At 41.7% G+C, this 14,417-nt stretch overlaps 1 protein-coding gene across 1 annotated transcript; it reads right to left on the bottom strand.

Moving 5' to 3' along the window:
• Nucleotides 1-1,367: 1,367 nt before the first annotated feature.
• On the bottom strand, nt 1,368-1,850 carry CBY3 (chibby family member 3). Its single transcript, XM_067567041.1, has one exon. It carries the CDS (start codon nt 1,848-1,850, stop codon nt 1,368-1,370), a length of 483 nt encoding a protein of 160 aa, XP_067423142.1.
• Between the last annotated feature and the right edge of the window lie 12,567 nt (nt 1,851-14,417).

Below are 14,417 nucleotides of genomic sequence, written 5' to 3'. Positions count from 1 at the left end.
TTGGTCAAACAGAAAGGTAGATGTGGTCTCTATCCTGCAGAGATTGCCTGGGGTGTGAATCAGTGGTTTATTTGACCCCTGAGTCTGTGATGCTAAAGCAGAAAGTTACAAATATTTTAGTATTAGAATCAGGCAGCTGCACTAAAATTGGGGATCGACTGCTTGTCATTTAGGGGCAGCAGGTCCACTATGCTGGGTAAGACTACACATGGGAGAGAGATGCATACACCCTCTGAATCATGGAGTCCTGTTTTGTGTGGGGTGGCTCCCTACTCTCCGCTGCAGCGCAGGGGGATTTAGGGGTGGGGCTGGTTTATCTGCCATTACACAGACCAACTGGCCATTCTTCTCCACATGCAGCAGACAAACAAAGCAACACAAAGGCAAATGGATCCCTGAGTCTGGAGTAGTCACAGAGTGGTATGGAGGGAGTGGGCTGATTCCAGCTCCAAAGGGACTCTCCATCTTACTGCCAGGCCGCTCAAAATGTGTACTGAAGACAGTAATTTGGCCTCTTTTTTAAAATTACTGTGGACCAGCTATGGTCTCAGGAAACTACCTCTGAACTCAGAGGACTACAAAGGTTTTTTAATTCTGAAATAATTCTGCCTGTGTCCTGATAACACCTAGCAGATCCTGAGGGAAAAGAGATGGTACTACTGACAGGTGATTCAGACAGAAGACTATCATAAGAGCTGAGCTCCCATATCTAAGGAGGTCCCCATCATCTTGCTACTTCACCATCTTTAATAGACTGTATTTATCCTCACAACCCCACTAAGAGGAAGGTAGGTATCATCCCCATTAGCAGTTGAGGAACTGAGAGACTAGGCAAGTTGACCAGGGTCATGCATGGGAAGCACCTGGCAGAGTAGGAAATTGAATACAGATCTCTTCACTTTTATGTTAGCATTCTAGCCACTGGAGCACCCTTCCTCTCTATCAGCCATCAGTCTTCCAACTGTAGTATTCAGCTAATGATATTTACTTCCCTTTAAAGTGCTTTGAGATCTCCAGATGAAAACCATCATACAAGTGCTAAGTGTTGTTTTATAATACTGTTAGTTAAAAGTGATTTTAAGCTCAGGTATATTCTTAAGTCCCAATTTCTGCATTTGAATAATGGGTAAAACCACTTTTCTGTTGTTTATATGACACAATCTATGAACAGTCAGGTTTGGTTTAGAAGGGTAATAAACTGTACTGACTGATTTCTTGCTGTCTAAATCCCAATGTATTTAATAAAGCAAAAATCACTCTATAAATTAATCTGATTCAGGAGTTTATTAGACTTCTGGAACCAAGGATGCAGATATGCATGTGTTTCAGCAAGTGCAAACTCCCAGGTTTTGCATCCAAGGTTCCTGCTAGGATTTAAGCATCAACACCTTATTTGGCGACTTCTTGGTACGCCATGTGGGGACATCCATTTTTTTCTCCACCATGTGCAATCGGGCCGTGGTCTCTGTCAACATATCCATCAGCAGTTCGAGCTGCAGCTTCAGATAATTGTTCTCCTCCAGGAGAGCCTTGTTCTCCTTCTTCAGGACCTTGCAGGGCTTCTCTCTATCACGGGAGGAGAATAACTGCAGCAGTGGTGGCCGATAAGAGAGGCCACTCTCACCTTGCCACTTGCCATCCTGGAAGACAAACTTGGCATCACTTAGCTGAGCTTGCGGAGGGCCGTAACCCAAACCCAGTTCAGCCTGCCGGGTTCTGTAGTCAAGGAGGTAGAAAGTGGATATGGAGGTGATTCGGCGAAGGGGAGGCCTCTTGGGTTGAAATCTGCGTGAGAAATGGTCTGCCCAATAATCACGCAGCTCCTGCATTATGTTAGCAATGGTATTCATGGTGAGGAGGGATGAAAGCGGAGGGATCAGTCAAGAGACCTATAGCAGAAAATTGTGGAATGAAAATCCAACTTGCAGCATGAATTACAAAGCTAGGAGGACAGACAGGACAGCACTAAATTAGGTAAAACATAGGCCCTAAAGTCTGCCATCTGGCAAGGGTAATTCTGTCTAGGATGGTAATCCTAAAATGATATCTATTAGTTTTTTAATTTGTCTCTTTACTGAACATGAAAATCATGCAGAAACCATGGTTTTTTGGTGCACAGGTTAAGTAGGCATTCAAGCATATGGTTTTCATATTCATGGATTTCATAGATTCCAAGGCCAAAAAGGACTATTGTGATCATCATGTCTGACCTTCTGTATGACACAGGTCATAGAACTTCCCCTAAATAATTCCTAAAGCATATATTTTAGAAAAACATCCAATCTTGATTTAAAAATGGTGAGTGATGGAGAATTCACCACCACCCTTGGTAAATTGTTCTAGCGGTTCATTACTCTCACAGTTAAAAATTTACATCTTATTTCCAGTCTGAATTTGTCTAGCTTCCACTTCCAGCCATTGGATCATGCCATACTTTCTCTGCTAGACTGCAGAGCCCATTATTAAATATTTGTTTCCCATGTAGGCACAAACAGACTGTAATCAAGTCATCTCTTAACATTCTCTTTGGTAAGCTGAATAGATTAATTTTTTTAAGTCTATCATTATACATAAAGATATGATTCGGTTATGTAGGTCACGGATTCCGTGACTTTCTGGGCCCTCCGTGACTTCTTCTGGGGCAGCGCTGGAGCAGGTGTCAGCCCCAGAGTTTCTGCTGAAAAGCTGACTTGCAGCCAGGGGCATGGCCACAGAGCGGCAGCTGTACAACAGCTGACTGGAGGCCAGCCCTGTGGCCGCCCAACAGCTGACCCCCTAGCGCAGCTGAGATTGAGTCAGGCCCCCTGGGGCTGGAGCAGCAGCAGCCAGCCCCTCCTGCAGGAGCAGCGGCAGGGCTTGAGCAGCTGCAAGCCCTGACAGACCTCTTTGCTCCTCCTCCCCCAGGGTAATTTTAGTAAAAGTCAGGGACAGGTCGAGGGCTTCTGTGAATTTTTGTCCCTGTCTTTTAGTATAAATACCTGTGACAGAATCTTAACCTTAACGATACGGCACGGACCCATATTCCAGCAGCAGTTGCACCAGTGCAAACTATAGAGGTAAAATAACCTCTCTACTCCTACTCGATTCCCATGTTTATGCGTCCCAGGATCGCATTAGCTCTTTTGGCCACAGTGTAACACAGAGAGCCCATGTTCAGCTGATTATCTACCACGACCCCCAAACTTTTTTCAGAGTCAATGCTTCCTAGGAGAGTCTCCCATTCTGTAAGTATGGCCTCACAATTTGTTCATAGATGTATACATTTACATTTAGCCATATTAAAATGCATATTGTTTAATTGTTCCCAGTTTACCAAACAGTCCAGATCGTTCTGTATCAGTGACCAATCCTTTTCATTCTTTGCTACTCCCTCGATTTTTGTGACATCTACAAACTTGATCAGTGATGAATCTATATTTACTTTGAGGTCTTTGATAAAAACATTAAATAGCATAGGGCCAAGAACCGTTCCTTTTGGAACCTACTGGGAACCCTGTACCCTCTCAATAATGATTCCCCATTTACAATTACATTTTGAAATCTATCAGTTAGCCCATTTTTAATCCACTTAATGTATGTCATGTTAATTTTATATCATTCCAGTTTTTAATGCCATGCAGTACCAACTCAAATGCTTTACAGAAGTCTGTTTACATCAACACTATTACCTTTATCAACCAAACATGTAATCTCATTAAAAAAAAGTAGTTAGTTTGATATGGTCTATTTTCCATAAACCCATGTTGATTTGCATTAAATACATTACCCTCTTTTAATTCTTTATTAACAGAGTCTCATATCTATCACGCCATTATCTTCCCCGGGATCGATGTCAGTCTGACAGGTCCATAATTTACCCTTCTTAAATATTGGCATATTAACTTTTTTGTAGTCATCTGGAACTATTCCAGTACTTCAAGATTTATTGAAAATCAACATTAATGGTCCAGCAAGCTTCACAGCCAGCTCTTTTAAAACCCTTGGATGCAAGTTATCTGGACTTGCTGATTTCAAAATGTCTAACTTTAGTAATGTCTGTTTAACATCATTCAGAGATACTAACAGAATGGAAATAGTGTTATCATTATGATATGATGAGAATATATCACCTGTTTTTTTCCCAAAATACAGAACAGAAATATTAATTGAACACTTCTGCCTTTTCTGCATTATAGATAATTTTACCACTTCCATCTCGTGATGGACCAATACCATTGTCAGGATTCTTTTAGTTCCTAATATATTTTAAAAACTCCTTATTATTGTCCTTAACTCTGCTTGCATATATTTCTCCTTGTATCCCTTTTCTTTCCCTTATAAATTTTCTACAATTCCTAACTTTTGATTTATATTCATTACTATCAACTTCCCCTTTCTTCCATTTGTTATATATTATTTTTTTATAGCTGCCTTCACTTCCCCACTGAACCAGGTCCTTTTTTTTTTTTTAAAACCGGTACAGAATTCTTTCTTGATTGTGAGATTGTGGTTTTTGGGGCATCTAGCAAGGTACTCTTAAATGATTCCCAGTTATCATTCACATTTTTTGATTAAATTCTTCCTCCCAGCTGATTTGGCTCATAATTGTTTTCAGCTTTATGAAATTGGTCATGTTAAAGCTAAAGTACATACATTAGTGGTCTGGACTTTATGCTGCTTGCACACTATAAATGTGATCAAGTCATGATCACTTGTACTTAAGCTACCTTTCATTTTTATTTTTTCCATCAGAGGAACTTTTAAGACAAGGTCTAATATGGATTTATTCCACGTTGGCTGTGACCCTTTTTGAGGGAGTAAATTGTCATCTGTAATGCTTAGAAATTCCAAAGATGTTTTAGTACTGGCAGCATGAGATGTCCATATGGTAAGTATTACACAGACTGCATCTTAAAGTTAGAAATCACATGCCCAGATAATCCTCCCACTCTGGCCTCCAATATCCACAGATAGAGAGAATCCTCCCTCTGTGGATCTTCCCTCATCAATGCAGAAGCAAGGGTCAGCAAAGAACTTCCCTCCCCCCCACCCCGGAGCTAGTAGAAGGTTTCCTTCACTAAGGAACGGAAAGAGGCATGTGTGGTTGGGGGACATGCATCGGAATCCCTCCTTTATCTTTGTGGTAATTGCCTGGAAAAGATAATACAGCATGAGGCTGTATCAGCTTTTCCATGGAGTTTCTCCATTTCCCAGAGACAGCTGATGTGAAGTGGAGATCCCTGGGAGCATGGCTGCAGTGAAGCTGTACTGCCAGGAAATTGAGGACCAGACAGCCAGTGCTGATAAGCAAGGCATCTGAGCAAATACCCCTGGCCTGCCCCAGATCCTTGGATATCCTGCATGTTCAGGAGAAGGCCCCTTGGTGGAGGGAGGTAGAGGGTATTCCTTGTAGCTGATGGAATAATCGGGTCAGAACTTGATGGGGAATCTTCACAGCGATTTCCTCTCTCTCTAGGGTTTCCCATGGAAGAGGGGATGGGCTAGGCCGTGACAGGGTTATTAATAATATCCATAGCTTTACCACTCTCTTATTAGAAGGTCAAACAAAGTCAATATAAGACAAGAAATGGAAAAAAACCCCATTGGGAGGCTGTCAGCCTAGAACTGTTGAATTAACCAGCAGCTCTAGCAAATCAAGGCCATTCTACAAGAAATAAAGTATTGTTGTGTGTAAATCCACCACCTTCTTCCACCATCTTCTCCCTCCTAAAAAACCTTCACATTGCTGCCCTGTGGCATTGACTGGGAAAAGGGTAAACCCAGACTGCTATTTTTCTACTAATCCCTTTTAGTTGTATTATCTTATCTTTCCATCTCACCTCCACTCTAACTGTTTTGTCCCCCTATCCCACACTGTCTGACACTTAGACTGTAAGCCTTCTGGGAGAGGGACTGTCTATTTGTACAGTGCCTGGCACAATGGGCCTCTGATCCTGGATTGGGAATCTTCAGTACTACTTCAATACAAATAATACATAATTTGTCAGCATCCACCCTTTTGGGGAGGGGGATAACTGATCAGTGTGCAAAAATCTGCTCCTTAAAAGATGATGGGGCTCATTATCTGTTGTCCCCCTTCCCTTCATGGCTTTCTTACAGAGATTGTACCAATTGACATTTACATCTCAGGTATGAGAATCATCCCATCATGTTTCAGCAGTGCACACTAGGTAATTCTTTCCATTGCTGGACACAACTTCTAGATTGTGTTGCTTGTTCCCTCTGCTCCCTGCATTTGTGTATAAACACTTATGTACAGTTAAACCTTGTTAACTCTCACTTAGGGCTGGTCTACACTAGAAAATTAGGTCAATCCACCTACCTTGCTCAGGGCTGTGAAAAATCCATATCCCTGAGTGATGCGGTTAAGCCGACCTAAGGCCTCCTGTAGAGAGCACTTGGTCAACAGAAGAATTCTTCCCTCAATCTACCCACCACCTCTCAGGGAGGGGGATTAGCTGTGCCGACAGGAGAATCCCCACCGTTGGTGTAGGGAGTCTCTACACTGAAGGGCTACAGTGGCACAGCGGTGTTTTAAATATAGACAGGCTCTTTCTTAATCTGCAAACCTGATTAATTCTCTGGCAGTCTTACATTGCTCCATTTGTTACGAAAGGATTAAAGTAGTGAGATACAGGGTGGTCTCTACTGCTAATGCTTTGGGATTTTTCTTTACATGCTAATGGGCTTGCCCCAGAGTGTTCAATGAGAGTCTTTACATTGAGGTCAATGGGCTTTGGAGCAAGCCCCAAGGAACATTGTCATGATGATTAATAAAAACAAAATCATACTCATAAAAATATGTATTGTATGATACAGCCTTTTTTTTCTTTTTGCTAATTCACAAAACTGGATAATCCACAATGTGCCTCCCATTCATTTTGTGCAAATGATGACGGTTCAAGCATACATTTCACCTCTGTATTCTTATTCTTCCCCTTACAGAGTATGTATTCTTTCTTATTAATTACACTGAAAATGGTTGTCTGCTTATTGAAGCTGTATGAAAGCTCCCCTGCCCCAACTGTCCTCATCTAAAATTTGCTAACAAGCCAGGCTATTTCTGAGGCTGTTTTGAGAAGGTGACACTCAAATGTTGACCAGCTGAACTCTCACCTCAGAAAGCATTTCTATGCTTGGTGAATCCACAACCCCCCTCTTTACATCATCATCTTATCACTAGGATCATCTCCAGCATCAGTCTTCACTTGGAATCTGAAGCATCTGAGAAGATCACCTCAGTTCACCATGTTTTTTCCCAGGTCTCTCTGTTAGGTCTTTCTGTGTTTATTTGGAAGCTCATGTGTTTGCTGCTTTTCATGAGTTAAACTGAGGCCTGATCTACACGCTCATTTTGTACTGATGTAATAGTTAGGGGTAGGACTTTTGTACTGATATAATTATACTGGTACCACCCCTAGTGTGGACACAATTACACCAATATAATGTTGCCTAATACATATATAGATTATTCCCCTTCCCGTATGAGAATAAGATACAGTGATGTAAGCATATTTGTACCAGTGTAACTACAACCACCCTGGGGGAGATGCATTATACCACTTTAAGTATACTGGCATAGTTAAAGCAATACAACTTTTGTGTATAGGCAAGGCCTGATCTCTTGTTGTTATATGAAGGTGAGTTCTGTGCCAGTGGCTCAAAAGTGCCTGGCTATTCTGGCAGTCTCTATAGTGAGCTTTCAGAACAAGCCAGGGAGGTCACCAGCCAGCTGAAAAAGGGTCCTGGACCCACTGAAGTCAATGGCAAAACTCCCATGACTCCATAGATGCAAGACCAGACCTAAAATGTCTCGTTCCAATTTTAAACACACCCTTCAGCTTGCTAATCAACCCTCTGTTTCAGCCGCTCACCAAAGTACAGAACTGATTCTTGCTTCAGTAAGCCCTCTGGAAGGGCCGGCTCAGGCGCTCACCGGCTTGGTGCTTGCTAGTTCACTGCCACTTTGGAAGTTTTGCCTGGCTCAGCCTCATCACCCTGCTTGCAATGACTCACAATAGCCCTGTTTCAGCTAGCCACATTTTCACACATGAGGGATATCTGAGTGGCCATTTTTATACTTCTCAGTTACCAGCAAGTAACTCAGAGTTTTAAGTATTTAGGATCAAAAATGTATCTAAATCAGGTAATCTGATACCTAAGTAATGCTTCTGATGCAAACAACATGTCAGTGCCTTGAACATCTAAACTTTTGTCAGGATAATTGAGGCTGTTTTCTCGCCCCACTCCTCCTTTATCCTTTTCTACCAGGACTTTTCTATAAGAATCTTAATTCTTGCTCAATGGGAGTCCTGGTTTGTCAGTTCTGATGTAATTATTACTTTTAAAACATTTTTTTTAAACTAGAAATATAAGAACTCACAGTACAACCATGTTGTTAACTGTGTGGAGCTGGAGTCTGGAAGTTTTGATTTGGGCCACTGAAGAAATAAAGACCAGCTGAGAAGTTGTGGTCCAGATTAGTATCCAAATGCCCTCATAGTTTATGGTCAGGTTTATGGTGTTGGTTCAGGCCCATCTCTCGTAATAACACAAAGATAAGTAGCTTTAAAAAGTTGCTCATAGTGTATTTTTCTGATGAAAAGAAATGCACTTTTTAAAGCCACGTACTTGAATCTTGCCTCTAGATTTCTTTTTCTTTCCATTTCCTTCCCCTGATGAAGCTGAGTTTGAAACTGACATGTCTGGGTACAATTTAGATCAGACTGACCTACTTCTTCCAGCCTGTTGGCCCCTCTGATATGGATGCTGCTACTATGGCAACCTGTTTAACATGCTGGCATCACAAAGAAAGGTCTTCATTAAATGAGCCATATGCATCAGTTACTGCTTTCAGTTTCACAGCAGGTTTCTTTCACAAACACACCCAGTTAGAAAGTTAGCAGTTCAGTTTCCAGGGGAAGCACACGGATATGCTCATTCTATCCTACCCAGCAGTGTCTTGAGGGTGCTGCATTGCTATCCTTTGTTGCTTGGATGTGTAGTCCATCACCAAATCCTGTAGCACAGCATTAGGGGCATTGTGTTGCTAGTGGCTGTATATTAATTGGCAACTGACTGCAAGCTGATAAGTTTGTGTGCACATATATGTATATCTGCCTGTTTCCACATGCACTTGCATGTGAAATCATATGGGTGTATGAAAACACACACATACACATTTTTGATATTCTATGTTGAAATTAGACCCTATTCACCTCTGAAATCTTGCATTAAGAGTTTATGGGAAGTGTGGTTGGTGTGTAACAGAGATAGCAGCAGCATAATAGGGCCTTGCGCAAGCTCTCTGCACTTGGATTAATTTAATCCTTACTGCCAAAATAACTGCATTTCCCCCAAATCAACGTGACTACTCATGACATGCTTTTTACAGGAAAATATTTGTCAATCTTTCCTCCCGCACACAACAGTAGCCTTTGTGACTTCGTAAACAGTGCCACCTGGTGAGATGCTGACCGTAATGCAGCCTCAAAAAGAAAACAGCTGGCTTTGGCCTGAGCCTTTGTCATTCAAAGCAGACACACAAATGCCTTTTGATCCCTCCCATCTCATCCCCAAACTGAGCAGCAGAAACAGCAAGTAGATTTTTACTGAAACTGAACATGTCCTTTGTGGAGACATCTGTAAAGCAGCTTCTGGCAGTCAGAAGCCATGGAGATGGAACTGTGCTCCCACTGTAAGAACATAGAATCCTGCATCTTTTTCCCAGGTCTGTCACTGTGCAAATCATTTCTATGTCTCAATATCCGTATCTGCAAAATGAAGATAATGTCATGAGCAGATGCCTTCCCTGCTCTAAAACGAAGGCCACACATTGAATAGAATCCAAATCCCACCTCTTCTCAGGCTTTGGCTTTATTAACAATAAGGTTGTGTCTGTATTGCCAACCCAGACATTCAAAAATCAGGAGTTTGGTCCCAAAAATCATGAGACTGGCTTAAAAATAATGAAAGTAAAAAAACAAAACCAACTTTTTGGTTTTTTTTATTGCCCTTTTGGTCTTTGAGCCTTTAGAGTGCACTCGGGTCACATTTTCAAGCTTTTTTCTGCAACCACGAGAATTAGAAACTTCCTTATTTTTAAAATGGAAGCTGAGTTTCTCTGTAATCATTTGACTCCAGAAGCTGTGGCTTCAATTAAAACACCAAATACTGCCTGACTCTCAATAAATTGGTGAGACTTGGCAACACTCTTGTACACCATTATTAAACCCTGTTACAATTTTCAAACACAGCTATGGCCCAAGTGTAGGCAGGGCCTAAATGAGATGAAAGGTCAAAGACTCCAATCTCTGTGACTTTTTTATACTTTCTGTGGGGAGAGATGGAAAAAGGGGCTATGCCCCACAGTTGATTAACAATGCAAAGCCATAAGGAAGGAGGGGAAGGGATGGAGGTACAAGGAAGTGTTAAAGATTTAGTGCAAAATCTTGATCCCATTGAAGTCAGTACAAAACTTTGACATCAGTGAAACCAAGATTTAGCCCTTAACGTTTATCATAGACCAGCCAGGTAGTCACTTCAGGGCAAACAGTAAGGGTCTGATCCAAAGCCCATTGAAGTGAATGGGAGTCTTTCCACTGACAACAATAGGCTTTGGATCAGGCCCTGAGAATGTGTCAAGGGAAAAGGTCTGTCCCAAATCCTCGGCGGAACATAGTTTTATTTTTCACCTGTACTCTGTCACATTCTCAGCGTGCCTAACTGACTTCTCTCTGCCCCTATCCTCTCATACCTACTTCTAGCCTTCTAATTCTATAGACTCTGCAACCTCAACACAGGCTTTTCCTAAAATCCCTGCATGTCTGTTGTTGCACTGTGTAAAACATGCGATATAATACATTATAAAATAACTTTATTTGATAAAAGACAAGGTGGGTGAGGTAATATCTTTTATTGGACCAACTTTTGTTGGTGAAAGAGACTTTTGAGTTACACAGTGCGCTTCTTCAGGTTTCGTCCTTCTCAGGGGTGGGAGGTCAACCTACGTGAATGCACCTCTGTACTTCGCTGACTAAGAACAACCAACTGTGAGTAGGATGCAGCAGAGGGCAGGTGGAGTGGCACGTTAAAGGGACATTCATTTGTCAGACTTTCAAATAGCAAGGTGAGAAACTGAGGCAAAGAACACTGACCAATATACTGTGGGGTGGGTGTTTGGTTATGGTTATGTGCTTTCAAATAGTGGTTGTGGTATTTTCCCAGATTAATGCTGGGTTTCCTTCCCCTTTTAATAGAAGTTTTCTTTTGTTATACACAGACATGTTATATACGAGTGGGGAAGTATTGCCTCTTAGTGTAGCCCAGGGTGGGGTTAATTTTCCACCATTACTTGGAGGGGGCTCAAGCTGGTTCTGTTTGTATAGTTAATAGGAACTACCTGTGTAGTTCGATATCTTGTCTCGTTCGCTAACAGAAGTTGGTCCAATAAAAGATATTACCTCACTCACCTTGTCTCTCTAATATCCTAGGACCAACAGGGCTATAGCAATGGAAGATATCAACTTTTATTTGATATGGTGAGTCTCCCATAATGCTTTACCTTGCAGTTAGAACTTACAAGCCAGCAGACAGTATATGGCATAAGTGACTGAAAACAGGTCTGAAAAGATATTGTATATTGAGTAATACTGAAGCATTCAGTCAGTTATAAGACCAACAGCTGAAGAGAACAGACATTTAGGCTATGACTACTCTAGTGTAGCCAGTCTAAAGTGACAAGATAGAGCTCTCCCATCAACTTAATGAATCCACCCCCAACAAGCGGTGGTAATTATGTTGGCGGGAAAGCTTCTCCCACCAATATAGTGCTGTCCCACACCGGCACTTAGGTCAGTGTAACTTATGTTGCTCAGAAGGATGGCTTATTCACGCTCCTGAGCAACATAAGTTATACCGACATAACTTTCTGCACAATCATGTGGGGGTAGAAATATACTTTTTAAAAAATGAAACTTGCAATTCTCCCATAATCACTTGACTACAGGAGCGGAGGCTTTAACAAAAACACAACTCTTGCAAGACTTGCAATAACATTGCAAGTTGGCAACACAGAGGGTATTGCCCAAAAGGCGTAGCGCTGTGTGGATGGGAATACATTTTCTGTTGGCGCAATGCAGTGGAGATGGGAGTTATGCAAATTTCCCGGTAAGTGTGTACTAAGTCAGAGTAATAACAACACCAAGCATATAGATTTTCAAAATACTTTACAAACAAGAAAATCCTCATACATCTATGTGTGCTAACAGGTAAGTCACCATCTCGCTTTACAGATGGGGAAACTGAGGCACTAAGCTGTTAAGTGACTTGGCTACGGTCATACTTCAAGTCAGTGGCAGAATAGAGATCAGAATTCAGGAGTTGCATGGCTCCAGTTCCATGCTCTAACTACTATGCTTCACAGCCTCTGTATTTTCAAGTAAAAGAAGAATTCAGTGAGGCAGAGAGATACAAGAAAGTTATCTTCCAGCTTGCTTGTGTCAAGGAACTGCGGAGGAGAAAACTCTTGACCCAACAAAGATGAAGATATCATCAGAAGAGACAGAAAGAGGCTGGCAATAAATGAGCTGAGGGAAGCTGGAAAGAGATAATATGCATGCTGTTAAAACCATTTAAAACTGTGGAAGGATGGCGCTGTGGGGAGAATGTTAACTTGGGACATGGGAGAGCTAGCTTCAATTCCCTGCTCTGTGACAGATTTCCTATGGGACTGTGGGCAAGTCTAAGTGACTTAGATGTGGTCAACAGGCTGATTTTACCCATATCACTATTTTGGTTATTGAAATAGTTTTACTGAAAAAACCCTTAGTGTGTATGCAGATCCTCAAAGATATTTTGATGCCTAACTCCCATTGGTTTCAATGGGAATTAGGTGCCTAAATACTTTTGAGGATCTGGCCCTCTCTGCCTCAATTCCCCATCTGTAAAATGGGATCAGTACGTTAAAACCTGAGAGGTGCTCAGACAGTCAGAAAGGCCTAGATAGTTGCCTAAATACCTTTGAGAATATGGTCATTGCTCCTGAAATGAATGGGGCAGGAGCCACAGGGGTAGCTTGGAAATAGCATTAGAACACATACTGGCCATGTGATTTACAGGGAGACTGTGTCTCTTCGGTTGTTCTTTTCCATCTATCAGCATGGTGCCTGTCACACTGTTAGATTGTGTCTCAGTATCATGCTGAGTCCTTTGTTTTGATTAAGTATCATTAAGCAGCAGTGGGATCAAACATCAGTGAGTGAAGGGGTGGAGCTTTCATTCTGCACAGGGTACTTCATACACAGGACAATAACACAAATGCTGCGGGAGAATGGGTTAGAAGGTGTTTCCATGGATGATACAGAGACACTCTGTAGCTGGTGCCAAAACCTCTCAGCTCCACACTGAGACTCTTATGCTCCCCCACAGCAAGAGAGGAGAAGAAAGCTTTGCTGTAATCACTTCATACTGCTAAGTCATTAACTTCCTTTAGTTGAATCATTCTGCAGCTGTATCTGACAAACCAAGAGACAATCAGGAAGGCTCAAGTTGGGTAGCAAAAGTGGCTGGTTGTGCAAATGCTGGAATTGGCATCTGGAAGAGTGGTAAGCACCACACACTGAATTTAAATCAGACACCAGTGCGTTGAACAAAGAAATGGGGTACAAATAACATTTGTGGCAACTTATTGACCATTTTGTTTTAACTCTAGAACTGGGAGGTTATTTTGGTTACAATGTGAAGGGTGGGATAAAGTTTAAGAGATCATTTAGGGTGCTAGTAAAGAGTTAAGAAACATCTCACTGTGTGAGATGTTGTAAAATGTCTGTTCACTGCTTATGTTAAAAAGACACTGTCAATGTTAAATTCAATGTCTTTTTTTCTTTAAGCTTTTCACAAAAACTGTTAGAAGAAAACTATTTTGTTATTTGTATGGCAGTCCCATCCACAGGTCCCTATCAGGATGGGGATCACATTGTTCAGCTGTTTTGGTTTGCATTTGACCCTTGTCCAGCAAGTGTTGCAGTGTCTGGGGTAGCAAACACAAGGCAAGGCCGTGAAAGTGGTTTATCATCTTCCATTGTTGTATACAGTTTTGCTGTAAGTGTATTGCTCCTAGGATATTAGAGAGAGAAGGTGGGTGAGGTACTATCTTTTATTGGGCCCACTTCTGCTGGTGAGAGAGACAAGCTTTCGAGCTTACACAGACCTCTTCTGAAGCTCAAAAGCTTCTCTCTCACCAGCAGAAGTGGGTCCAATAAAAGATATTCCATCGCCCACCATGTCTCGAGTCAGTTTCACCGTTCAAGCTGAATGAAATGCAAGAAAGTAGGAACTAGCAAAAAATGTGAAACAAATGTCATTTTAAAAAAACCTTCTAATTTTCATAATCTCAGGTGTTACTAGTTACACAGGCA

Source organism: Emydura macquarii, unplaced genomic scaffold, assembly GCF_026122565.2.
Source record: "Emydura macquarii macquarii isolate MOO-44397 ecotype Brisbane River unplaced genomic scaffold, CSIRO-AGI_Emac_v2 contig_2768, whole genome shotgun sequence".
Taxonomy (NCBI): domain Eukaryota; kingdom Metazoa; phylum Chordata; order Testudines; family Chelidae; genus Emydura; species Emydura macquarii.
This window is presented reverse-complemented; position numbering and strand designations above follow the sequence as displayed.